The sequence below is a fragment of the Trichomycterus rosablanca genome, chromosome 6 (genome assembly GCF_030014385.1).
Source record: "Trichomycterus rosablanca isolate fTriRos1 chromosome 6, fTriRos1.hap1, whole genome shotgun sequence".
NCBI classification, from domain to species: domain Eukaryota; kingdom Metazoa; phylum Chordata; class Actinopteri; order Siluriformes; family Trichomycteridae; genus Trichomycterus; species Trichomycterus rosablanca.
In genome coordinates this window covers 33,955,459-33,968,565 of record NC_085993.1, presented here as the reverse complement: position 1 = coordinate 33,968,565, position 13,107 = coordinate 33,955,459, and the positions used below count along the sequence as shown (strand labels likewise).

The window sequence follows — 13,107 nt, the reverse complement described above, 5'->3', positions numbered from 1 at the left end:
TGTGTACACAGGTGTATGGTACAATGAAATGACCTTCACAGATCCTTGCTCGTTAGAAATGCAATGCATTTTGGCTGACCAAATGCTTAACTGCCTTTAGTGATGCATTGCTAAATATTGCAGCAGTGTTAAGAGTTAAAATGTTTTATGAAGCTATGTAGTAGGAAAACAACTTATTTGATTCGTATTCTTCCTGCTCTATAGGCTGTCCTGATGTTACTGAAGAAAAAGGTCTGTCAGTGCTGTTTGAGATTGAAGTGATGTTTGAATGCTGAATCTTTCATTTTGAAAACTAACAGCTTCTTTCCATTATCTATTATTTTTGCCATGTAAATTTCATTGGTCACCAAAACGGTAACACCTAGCAATTTGTCTGTAGTAATTAAAACAAGTTGCATTGAATGATTTCAACCTGCTTTGGTCATTTATACTGTTAAACATAAAAAGCAACCAATCAGGAAATCCAGATCTTACAAATTTGCTAATTAAACAATTGGCCTAACAATAGAGTTTCATATGTGCACATGTTGTGCCCGGTCTGTTATATAATATTATAAAATAAAATTGGACTCTGGTGATGAAGTGGTCTATAACATTTCTGAACCCGGATCAAAGCAGGTAATGGAAGTGAAATGAAATGCTAAGGACTACTGCAGCATGCTTTACTCAAAGATTGTAATTATAAAAGCCTTCTATAGAAAGTTTTTGGTGACTAAGTATCATTTTAAAAAATATTTGCTGATCCTAAGAGATTTTTTTGCTTGTGTTGTCGGCTCAACAAGAAATGATTAATGCATTAAATAAGCTTTGGTTTTTGTGCTTTCAATACGTATTTGAAAACAGTGCACAAGTTAAGCTGAAGAGCTTGTGCATGGCTAAGTCTCTCCTTATCAGTCATCTTTGCTTTTTGTTGCCTTCATTTTTTTTTTAAATTATATATCTTCACCGGTACAGCCCTACTGGCCGAGACGGAACGGTTGGGGCAGGAGCGTGTGGATATACAGCGGCAGTCGGAGAAGGACCGCGTTGGGCTGGTGGCTCGGTTGCGTTCGCTGGAGGTGACGCTGGAGGAGCAGGAGGCGCGTGTGCAGCAGCAGGAGGAGCAGCATCGCACTCAAACTGAAGACCTGCAGCAGCACATTGATGCTTTAGAGAAACAGCTCAAACATCACCGGCAGTTCATAGATGTGCGTACATGTGCAGTTAACCATCACTTGTATTATTGTTTTTGATTAACTTGTGTTTTAAAACTGGGTGATTATGCATGACTGAGATAATATTTTACAATAGTGCCACTTTGGACCACTTACCCACAAATCAAAGTTTACTGCAGAGAGAAATGGCAAGAAGAGTGGTCCAGCAATCCGCAAAATAAACTACATGAAATAACTCCCAACATTGGTATTTCACACAGTCGAGACTTTTTAAATAGACAAGACCAGACGATTTTAACCCGTTGCCGAATAGGCCATACTGCCCTCACCCACCGACACCACCTGGTTGGCGAGCAGGCACCAGTTTGTCAATTCTGTGCTAACCCCCTATCAATTAAACATATTTTATTACAATGCGCTACGGTTTCTACTATCAGAGACATTTTTAATGAATATAAAAGAACTTTTTGAGAGGATTCCTCCAGTTAAAATTGTTAATTTTTTAGGAAGTCTAAATTTAAAACAAATGATATGAACATGTAATATTTTACAGTTCAAATACCTATCCTTGCCATAAAATAGCCAATACGTTGCTGATATGGCAATAAACCCAAACAAACAAACCACTTTGGACCAAGTGCATCCAGATCTGTGCATGTAAGAGCAGACCATTAAGGTCACATGAATGTTGAACTTAATTTTGCTTTGAGCACGGTCATGTTTGTCACAAATGTATTCAGTTGTATTATAGTAACAGTATGCATGTAGATACAGCCTTACCTAATTCACAGCCATGAAAATTGTCACAGACCGTGAAATGAGCCTTTTTCCGTGTAATATGCAATTTGCTGTAAAATTTAAGGTTTGTGTTTAGTGATTTAACATTTTTTATTCACGTAGTATTTAAGTGCCTCATGTTTACTGGTTAATTTGCACTATGAGGTGGTCCTAGCAATCCTACAGTAATTCAGTGAGCAATCACTTAGTCAAAATGTCCAATATGTCGAAGTCTAAAGCAGCTAAAAACACTACTCGGGTAACTGAGTAAAGGTAGACTGTGCTGTGTATTGTAGCTCCATTTTTGTTATTTCATTTATTAATGTAATTTAATGACTGCCATGAAATGTGGCACTTTTCTTTGAAAAAACGTGAAATCTGAGATTTGTAAAAAACGAGGGCCGTGAAATTAAGCACGTTTTCCTGTGAATTTAGTAGGGCCCTACCTATTGAGCATTAATGGAGTTGCACAGTGGTACTGGAAAATTGTCTTTCAGCGTGGTTCTGCCTATGTAATATCATTTTAAGTGCTCGTGTCATTTTTTTTTTTATGTCATTTTCATATTTTACCATTGCTTTATCCTGGTCAGGGTTGCAGTGTGTGAACTTTCCAGTGTATTTTTGATGTGTAGGAGCAAGCTGTGGAGCGGGAGCATGAGAGAGATGAGTTTCAGCAAGAGATTAAGAACCTGGAATCTCAGCTCAGAATGCCTTCTAAAGGACATGCAGGAGGTGGCTGCAAGGGACAAAGGGTAAATTACAACTTATTAAAGCAATAAGCCACGAGAGGCCGTGCATTACTGTGATTTTAGCACGGGGATGATGTTTTTGGCATGACGCGAAGCGGAGTGCCTAAAACTTCTTTCCCCGTGCTAAAATCTTAACAGTAACGCACGGTCTCGAGTGGCTTATTGCTTTTATAAAACGGCGGTCAACATAAAATATAATAAATACAACAATGTTTAATTCATAAATGTATTTATTGTGTATAAACTTACAATAAAGCATTCTTCCGCGACGCAAAATAGTTCGATTAACAGTGTTGCTAGGCAACATGAGGGCGAAAATAACATTAATTTTTTCTATTCAGTGGCGTATTAATATGGAATGATGTGAGGTGGTCCTAGGTGTGAGTTTATCGGGGATTTTACAACGGCTTCGAACGCGGCTCAGCCAATCAGATTTTAGGACCGGAACTATCCGTTTTATAATACAACCTTTTATTACTTCATACGTATTCTCTGATTGTGTTAGTGAAATTTTTTTCTGAACTCACATGCTGCCACCTTGACACCTAAACAAAAATGTTTATCGGTCTAAAAGTGTTTGTGTTAATGACTTGCTATGTCTTGTGCTTCAACCCTCCACCAAACATTGTAGATTGAGAACTTGGTTATCCAGGTATGTTATCTATATGGGATTTGACATGTAGCTGCTTATGCATGGCCTAGCTCAATTCTGATCAAAAAATTCTGCATGCAGCTTTCCTTCTGTCCTTATTTACCTTTCATCAGTAATGCAAGCTTCTCTAGCTGCCTTTAGTGTTCTTTAGTGTGATGCACCATGCAGTGTTTAGTATGTCTGTGCCAGTTCTGAGTGTGCAGTTCTGTGGAATGGCTTGCATGGAAAACATCTGTGCTCTTACATTTGAGTTTGTCAATTCTGCATGTAGAAATCAGTTTTCATCCGAGATGCTCATCAGTGTTAAAACTAATTGGAAAAAAGAGTTATCAAATTCCGCATCTAGCACAGCTGCTGCAGCGTTGCTTCTGTTAAGCAATGTGGTGGATTGGGTGCAAGACAAACACCCAAGACAGCGTGCAAGTGTTTCCTGGTGTAACCAGGCCTGCCTTGACCCTGACCAGGTCAAAGCGGTTGATTTGAAAATGACAGTGGAAGTATGTTATTTATCAGTTCCATTTTGTGTAGTTTGTTTTTACACTAGGTCAAACATGTGGGTGCAAATGGTGTTATGGGCTGGGTTTACTTCTGCGTTGACCAAGCTTAAGTGCTTATTATGCTATGTGTAAAGTCCTTCACTTCCTAGAGTAATGTTTGAAGTAAGGTGTCAAGTTTCTTTCTTCATTAAGTTTTACATGGGTAGTAAAAAGGATGCTTGTAAACATTCCGACTGTAAACCATATTTGGGATTTGTCCACTGATTTAGAGAATTGACAAGTCATTGCTTATTATTGCGGTCATTTAATAAGATCATTTAAATATATTTTTTAATGACTGGGACTTAATCAAATGAGCTACAGATCATTTCACGCTAGCAGTATTAAGAGTTTAGACTGCCTCCCTTACCATCATTGCACCTACAGCATACTCCTTTAAAGAGAACAGATTTTTTAAATATAATATTTAAATCAGAAATGATGGAACTGTTATACACATCACATGTTTTTGCTTTGGCTTGGATTCTGAGTGCATGTTGAACTGCACTTGCAGATCTGTGTGTAATGTTCTACTTAATACAAAGATTAATTGGATATTTTGCATTTGTTTTTTTACCCCTGCTGTATCTTGGTCAGGGTTTCTCTGGGTCCAGTTTCCCCAGAAACAGTTTACGCAAGGCAGAATTACATCTCGGATAGAGGCCCATTCCATCACAGGTTATATAATGGCAACCCGTTAAATGTTAACATCCTGTCATCAGATAAAAAAAAAAAATTGGCATCCCTTGGCTTAAGACTTTTCTTGTAGTTACAAATCCTCAGTTCAAGTCATCAGAATACTAATTAAAGCATCAACAATTCTTTTGCTTTTTTTGTTATGTAAAAGTAGCCTATTTTGTGAAAGCTGCTTAATATTAGTTACTAGACTTGTGGTCATTTTTCTGCAACTAAACCTAGTGTAAAACCTTGTATCACTAATAGTCTTATCCTTTCTTGGACATTTGATTTCATGATTGCAGTTTATTCTGCTGAAATATTTTAAAGTCTCAGACTGCTAAAGATGCTGTTTCGTTTTAGGTGGAAAGTCTCCAGGCTCTGATTAAAGACAAGACCGAGGACTACAGTGCCTTGCTTTCTGCCAAAGCGGAGTTGCAACAGGACCTGGAGGATCGCAATGAGGAGATTGAGAAGATGGCGTGTCGTATCCGTGATTTAGAACAAGCTCTCCTGAGCAGTGTCGAGGCCGGAAGGGCAGTTACACAGCTGGAACAGGAGCTGCAGAAAGGCCGCAAGAGCCTGCTGGACATGTCTCAGGTGGGCTGGATTTTTATTAGCCTTCTTTTAAGGGCCTAAAGTATTTGGGAATGGTCTCAAATGACAACAGTTGATAAGAACCACTGCACAGTTCAATGGGTTGCACCTTTTGGATTTTATTGTTTGCGAATGGCCCAAGAGCCACAGGCTGAAAATCCCTAAATCGAAGTATGAGGCACTGGCAGATAAATAGTTTGATGTGGCCGCTTGCCTGAGCAATATGATGAAACATCTTGATGGAAATGGTCTTTACCAGGATAACTGTTACACCATTTGCATGGCACAGTGGGTCAATCCAGTGACTGCAAAGGCCTTGGCATGATATACCCATCACACTATTAAGAAGCCTGGTCTTTGCAGTCAAATTTTGTCTGAAGTAGCCAGTTCTTTATCTTATAGTTTATGACCTCATTGGTATTTAACACCTTTTTTTAATTAATGCATGTATGCTATAGGATAAGGAAGCCTTACAGCAGCAACTCTACTCTAATAAGCTCCAGATCTCAGCTCTGCAGTCCAAGCTGGATGAGACAAGGCATCGTGTTCCTGACCCCACTGCTAATCCGGATCCTAGGGAACAACTGGAGGTTCTCAAACAGGACTTACAGAGTAAAGAGGAGCAGGTGGGTCTGCTAATTTTATCTTTTTGTCTTGGGTGTAATTAAAAAAGGCTTGGCTTGATTGAGTTGACTTTGTCAGCTTGAAGACTTAATGTAATGAAAAGAGCAGAGCTTCTGACAAGTGTGTTTGTGTAGGTGGAGGTGTTGCTGGAGCGAGTGGAGGTGCTAGAAAAAGCTTTGGAGGTAAAGGGCGAGGATATCCGGCACCTCACTCTGCAGCTGGAGTTAAAAACCCAAGAAAGCAGAGCCAAAGAGGAGCAGCTTGAGCTGCACATTTCAGAACTACAGGTACCACCAGATAGATACACGCAGATTTTCTCACAATGGCTCTTTATTAATGGAGTTGCATGTAGTCTGACTGTAAACTGCCAGGACACAAACTGAATCTTAGCTAAACAGCTTTGTCTACAAACACCTCATCCTGGACTTTCAGCTAACAGATAAGTTGCACCTAAGCTGACCAGAATGCTACGTTGCTCAAGTTTTCAGCTTTTATTTAACCGTTCGTAGATGCTTCAGAATATACCGTATCACCATCTGCACAGTTCAGTTATTAAATCATGGTTAACAGACTGCTAGCCTGTTCGCATTATCAAAATCAAATAAGGATTTGTCTGTCAAACTGAATTGGCTCAAAAACTTGTTTTATTTAGTTACCAGAACATTGTAACAAGCATATTAGTTTTTTAATGCAGGTGTGTTCATTGGTTTCTATTCGCATAATTATGTGGGTGTTGAGAAAGCAGTGAGACCCTTGTTTTAACTAGAGATGCATGAGTACCGATACTGGTATCGGGTATTTGCCCAATACCGCGCTCATTAACTTGTACTCGTACTCGCAAACGAGGCTCCGATACTAAACATCCGATACCGTGTGCCTAGTGCTCGTTGCTGCGTTATGCCTAGTTCACACTACACGATTTTTGCCCTGATTTTCGCTCGGCGACTGGTCGGCCCTAGTTTTGCCGGCTCGGGGGCAACTCGGCGATCAAAACTTGGCTCTCGATCGCTAAGTGTGAACTATCCGACCGGCTCGCCGAGCGCTCGGCGACCGGATCGAGTTTTCTAGCATGTCAGATATCTGATCCAATAGGTATTGGTATCGGTATCGGTATCAGCAAGTACAAAAATACATGTACTTGTACTTGTACTCGGTTGGGAAAAAATGGTATTGATGCATCCCTAGTTTTAACCGATCTAAATTTTGTGCTGCACAGGAGACAGTGAGCACACTTCGCAGACAGCAGCAGGTGGAAGGAACCGACTCTGAACTGCAACTTCCTGCAGCTCTGCTAGAGGAGAAGAACCTGGAGATAGACCATCTCAACCAGCAGATTCTCCACCTGCAGCAGGAGCTTGATACTACCAATGAGAACAAGGCAAGCCTCTTCCCCTAGAACACACACTACATACCACAGACATTTAAAAAAAAGATGCAGACACACTAAGTGTATACTGTTGAGTGAATTTATACTTTGCCTGTGGGTGATGACTGAGTTGTTTGGTATGTATTTGCTCTGGTAATGGTTAGGTTCATTTAATGTTACAACATTTTTGCTACGTTCAATACGTTGCGTCTCCCAACCCTCCCTAAGTCAATAAATCCCAGAGCCTTGTTGATGTGAAACTCATTGCGCTGCTGTAAGATTATTTAATGCTTAAATGTCGACCAATGATTGTGCTGAAATTGCAAATGTGGCTACATTCTTTCAGCTGATGACCAACAGTGTAAAACTGGCTCTCGGCATATGCGTGTTAGCTGGGTCAAACCAAAAAACCACTCCCAAAAACGCAACTGTTGCAAAAACAGGTCTAGCTGGTATGACTGGTGATAACCTGTTAAGTCTTAATGATCTTTAGCTTATCTAATGTATGTTTCATCTACTCTTTATTAACTCACTGTGTGTATGTATGTAAGCGGTTAGTGGGCACACTGGTAAAATTACACTGGCTTGCTACCACTGGGAGCCAGAGTTCGAATACCAGCAGTTTTATCAGCCAGTCAGGCATCTATGTGCAGGAATGGTTGGATAAGTTTAAGGGGAGGTGGCCGAGTCCCTGCGATAGATTTGGCCACCTGTCTGGGGTGTAACTGTATTGTACCCAGCGATTCTGTAAAGCCATGCCCACCACAACCCTGACCAGGATAAAGAGGTGGTAAAACATGATATTAACTGTATCTATATATACTGTCCCTCATTTGGAAATCATGGGCTGATTACAAATACTTGATTTTGGTTTCCTTTGACAGACCACGGAGGAGAAGCAGTCTGAGATTGAAGAGCTACGTGCTCAGGTTGAGCACCTCCGTGGTGACCAGGAGCGTCTGAGGCAAGACAAGGAGGAAGAGACCGAACAGCTGCATGAGGTAATTAACAAGCTGCAAGAAGAGCTGAGCCAGCTCGACCCCAACCGACACGAAATCAGCGACCCTAACACGGACAGCCCAGAGTCTTCAGACTTTCCCTGGTCCCCTCGGCCACAGCTAGGCACAGAGGAAAGCCTGTGCCATGAGCTCAGCAGCCAGACACTCCAGAGCTGTCGCACCAAAATCTCTGAGCTGCGGGTGGAGCTAGAGCACTCGACAGAGGAGAAGGAGGCACTGCAGAGGCTACTCCATTCCCAGGAGGAGCAGTACGGACAGCAGGTGGAGGCGCTGGGTCGCAGCCTGGGCGAGGACAGAGGCAAGTTGGTGCTGTTAGAGCAGGAAGCAGGTGAGCTAAAGATCCAGCTTGCTGAAAAGGAAGCCCAAGTGGAAAAACTACACGACCGCATCCACAAGCTGGAGGATGGTGAGAGGAACCTTAAAGACCTGGAGCTCCAGTTTAAGAGAGTCAATGAGAAGAGGAAAGAGGCGAAAGGGGAGCTTGCACAGTTGAGCGAGGAGGTGCGGAGACAGAAAGAAGAACGAGAGAGGCTGGAGGCACAGGTCCAGGTCTTGGAGACTGGAAAAGAAGAGCTGTATACAGAGAAACAGGCCCTGCAAAGGCATGAGGTAACACTCCAGGAAGAAATAGAGAGGCTAAAACAGGAACTGACATCAAGGAGCATTCAGATCCGGGAACTTAACATGCAGCTAGAGGAGAGGCAGACTGACCAAGAGGAGGCGCAAAAAGAAGTTTTGGTGAGAGAATTGTACAGTAATCATGTAATACATAAACATATACAGAATATCTAGATTAATGGACACTATTTTGTGAACCTCTTAATATCTGGATTTTTTTATGTATTTATTCATTTCATAAGTCATATATAACTGGAAGCCAAATCTTATAAACCAAGCACGGTAAAACATTTTAATTTCCTCATGTGTTCTGTTGAATGAGTGAACCAGTCTAGGTGTAGGGCTTAAAACTGGCTTGGATCTTCCTCTATTTGGCTGCATTAATCTGGCCCTCAATGGGGTGCTCAGGTGTTGGAGTGGTAAAGTATGCCAGCCCACTACTGCTGTGATCTGGTGATTGAATTTCAGCTGTACAATTGGCTGGTCTATGTCTACACAGACATTCAAAACAGCATAGCAATTGTGTGGGGTACTTGTCGGTGCACTCTTAGTGCTGGTCCCAAGCCGTATAAAAATAGGCAGGTTGCATCGGGAAGAGCATCCGACTTAATAACTATTCTTAGTTTGGTATCTGGATCAGATCTGACCTTAGTGTCCCCAAATACGGGAGTGTCAAAGCGCCTCAAGCTTAATCAGTCTCCCTGCCCCTGCCACTAAAAAGCACCTTCATAGAATGATGATACCACCACCATATTTCACTGTAGTAATGGGATGAGCTACGTGATGCCAGTACCTTTTTTCCCCAGATGTTATGCTTGGGGTTCTGCCTAAAGATTTGGGTTTTTTCATTCATATGTTCAACTGGTGCTTCTGTTTTCCAGCATTCTTTAATCAGGCCTTTATGGCAGAGATGGTTGTCCATACAACATTTACATTTACATTTTCAGCATTTAGCAGACGCTCTTATCCAGAGCGACTTACAGAAGTGCTTCCACAGTGAACATTTCATTCCTTAAGTTTAGATAGACAACAGTCGAAGAACACAACTCTGCTAAAACCTGTTAGAACCAAAGTGCCTTTTTTTTTTTTTTTTTTTTTTTTTTTTTTTTTTTTTAAATGGAAAAGATTGGAATAAAGTGTTAGTAAATAAGTACAAATCAGCCTAAGTGTTTAGTAAAAAGGTGTGTTTTTAATCGTTTTTTAAAGACAGCAAGAGACTCAGCTGTTCGGACAGACAGAGGAAGTTCGTTCCACAATTTGGGCGCATACAACACATTCTCTCACCTCTGCACAGGACGTTTGAAGCTTATTCGGTTCTTTCTTGGCCAACTCCAGAAAGATTGTGCCAAGCTAGTTTTATTGACCATTGACAAAATTGAGGAGTATCTTGCGTCAAGCTAAACAAGAAAAACCTTTACATTTAACAAGCTTCTAACACCGTTGATTTCTTTTTTTAAATAAACCTTGATGAATGATTTACAGTCCAGATGAACTGTTTAATAACTGCTAGAACTCCTTATTAATGTTTGGTGACTGGCGTGTACAATCGAAAGAAGGAATTTTGTACGTTAAGGTACTTGAAAAGTAATTTAAAGGCTGCTAGGTTAAGCCCCATTACTGTCTATGGTTGCCTATGTTTGGCCATTGAGCAAGGCCCTTCCATTGCAATTGGTCACATTTGTAAGTCGCTGTGGATAAAAGCATCTGCAAAATGCCTAAATTCTGTATTTCTTTCTAGTAAACAAATACAGTTTAAAGTGCTGTTGAATTAATGTCATACAAAAAATGCAAACTAAACTTAGGAAACAGTCATGCATGTGTGTGTTATTGTTTGGCAGCTTGTCTGGAATGACTTGGCTGCAAATTGTCAGTGTTAATTGGTTACATATTCACATATGCATGCTATTAAATGCTGCAGAACTGCACAGGGGGGAAAAACACTGGAAGTTAACCCAGCCTCTTCTGCTTATCTGGCTCACAAGAAGTTTACTCACTCAGGAAGTAAAACAAGCGAAAGAGGAAGTTTTATGTTGTATTTCAGCGTCCCGTGTTGATCTGAACTAGGGTTTTTTTCAAAGCAAAAACAAACACGGTTTTGACTGAAAGCAGATATTTTTTTTCTGCATTGTACATAAAACGGAGTCTGAATTACTTTGGATAACTGTGGTTTGCACTACCAGCTGGCAGCAGGCATTGTCTTTTCTTTTCTCTTCTACATGACTCAGCTTTTCCCTACAAGTTGTAGAAGTTACATCTGATGTGTGTTTGTGTGCATTTCTATAGACATGTGCAGAGGAGACCTTGGCCAAGGCAGAGGCAGCTTTGCGAGAGAGAGAGGAACAGTTGGCTAATCTAAGGGCAGAGCATGATTTGCTCAGAGCCGAGCTAGCTTCAGTAAAAGAGGGGCTGAGCAGCAGTACAGAGAGAGCCGATAAGCTACGGGAGGAGGGCCAGGTGAGTGGCATTACAGTACTGCATATGAATGTGCAAAGTTTTTTACGTGAAGGCAGCTGGTATACTGTGACACTGATTAAAAACTACACACGACCTAATAGTAAAGTGAATTTAAAAGTCATGTTTAACATTGACTTTTATCATGTGACTTGGAGCTGTTAAAATGAATCGATAACTGTTGATAGTTGAATACTTCGGTAGGTTTAAAGAGTTGTTTAAATTCATTTTCAACAGCTGGCACTTGATTCAAATTAAGCAGAGGTACACATCTCTCTCTCATCTTCATTGCGCATGTGACACACTGCATTACGGGGCACTACGAGATTATTATTATGAACCGGTGGCACACGAGACTGGCGGAGGATGCACCAGGCATCCGCGAATGAGCCGTGATTGGTATCCGAGCTCGAGCCGTGCCTCATCCAGGGCAGAGGTGTGTGGCAGAAGCAGCGCTTGGTACACGCGACCGAGTGCTGTTCCACCAAGGGGAGGGGTGTGTGGCGCGAGGGGGGCGCAAGTCGCGCTTGGCACACGAAGGGGGACGCATGCCTAAAAAGGTTGAAAACCCCTGGGTTAGGTGATTTGGAGATACAAAATTAGGCGTGACAATGTTTGACATTGACAGGTAGTTACAGGTTACACATGATTCATTAATTTAAGTTCAAAGGGTAAAATCTTTACACATTTATGCAAAACATCTGTGGATTTGTTGTAGGTAAATAATGCTCCAGTATAAATGTAGAATTCCTCAAAGCTTGTAATAACTACACTAATGTCAATCAGCAAGATTGACATCTGTTTTTCATTATCATGTTTAGTTAGCCTCCTGTTGTAATGAGTTATTAGCTATTGATTAGCTAAATGATCTGACACATATAGGCAAATCTTAAATATAAACATTTATATTTGCTTTAATAACAGGGTGGCATGGTGGCTAAGTGTCACCTCATAGCAAGAAGATCCTGGGTTTGATCCCCAGGTGGGGCGGTCCGGGTCCTTTCTGTGTGGTTTGCATGTTCTCCCAGTGTCTGCGTGGGTTTACTCCGGGTGCTCCGGTTTCTTCCCACAGTCCAAAGACATGCAAGTGAGGTGAACTGGAGATACTAAATTGCCCATGACTGCTAGATAACCTTGTGTGAACTGATGAACCTTGTATAATGAGTAACTACCGTTCCTGTCATGAATGTAACCAAAGTGTAAAACATGTTAAAATCCTAACAAACAAAACAAACATAAACATTAACATTTTCATTTGTTGATCTCTAGTCTAAGGATCGTGCCCTGGCTGACCTAGAGGAACATAACCAGCGTCTTCGTGCGGAGTTGCGGAGCTTGCAGGACGATCTTGAAGTGCAAGAAGAAGAGCTGGCATACCAGCAAAAAGAACTAGAGGAGCTGCGCCAGCGCTACAGCCATCAGGAACTTGTGGAGACCCGCGGCTCTAAGCGCGAGCAGCGCTTCCTAGACGGCCTGTCTCCTGACACCTCCCTGTCTTCCCCTGAGGTTCTGAGACGTCTCGACTGCAGCGAGGGGCCACATTCTCACCTCCATGCATCTCACTTGTCGGAGCTGAGCGGCCTTCGCAACACCAGCCTGGAACTGACTAGCAGGCATTCACCAGTGGAGAGGATTGAGAGAAACCAGCATAAGCGGCCTCTCATGCTACCTTCAGAGACAGATGCACCCAGCACACGCTCGCCCTCCGCTTCTCCACGCTCGCCCTCCGCTTCTCCACGCTCACTCTCCATCTCTGAGAACTTGTCAGTGCTTGACTCATTGGATACTGATAAGGTAAAGGGCATAAATAAGAGGCAGTTTAATCGGTCAAGTAAAATGCCATTCTTAGCCCTCTTAACATGTTTAGGGCTGTCAAATTAATTTTAATG

At 41.7% G+C, this 13,107-nt stretch overlaps 1 protein-coding gene across 1 annotated transcript in view; it reads left to right on the top strand.

Annotated features, from left to right (window-relative positions):
* pcnt (pericentrin) overlaps nucleotides 1-13,107 on the top strand; it is a 61,059-nt gene that overhangs the window by 29,930 nt on the left and 18,022 nt on the right. The window contains exons 28-36 of the mRNA XM_062997727.1: nucleotides 955-1,187; nucleotides 2,564-2,683; nucleotides 4,907-5,143; nucleotides 5,599-5,766; nucleotides 5,899-6,051; nucleotides 6,981-7,142; nucleotides 8,015-8,887; nucleotides 11,051-11,221; nucleotides 12,488-13,012. Of these exons, the coding sequence (XP_062853797.1) occupies nucleotides 955-1,187; nucleotides 2,564-2,683; nucleotides 4,907-5,143; nucleotides 5,599-5,766; nucleotides 5,899-6,051; nucleotides 6,981-7,142; nucleotides 8,015-8,887; nucleotides 11,051-11,221; nucleotides 12,488-13,012 (2,642 nt within the window). The remainder of the gene's footprint in view (nucleotides 1-954; nucleotides 1,188-2,563; nucleotides 2,684-4,906; nucleotides 5,144-5,598; nucleotides 5,767-5,898; nucleotides 6,052-6,980; nucleotides 7,143-8,014; nucleotides 8,888-11,050; nucleotides 11,222-12,487; nucleotides 13,013-13,107) is intronic.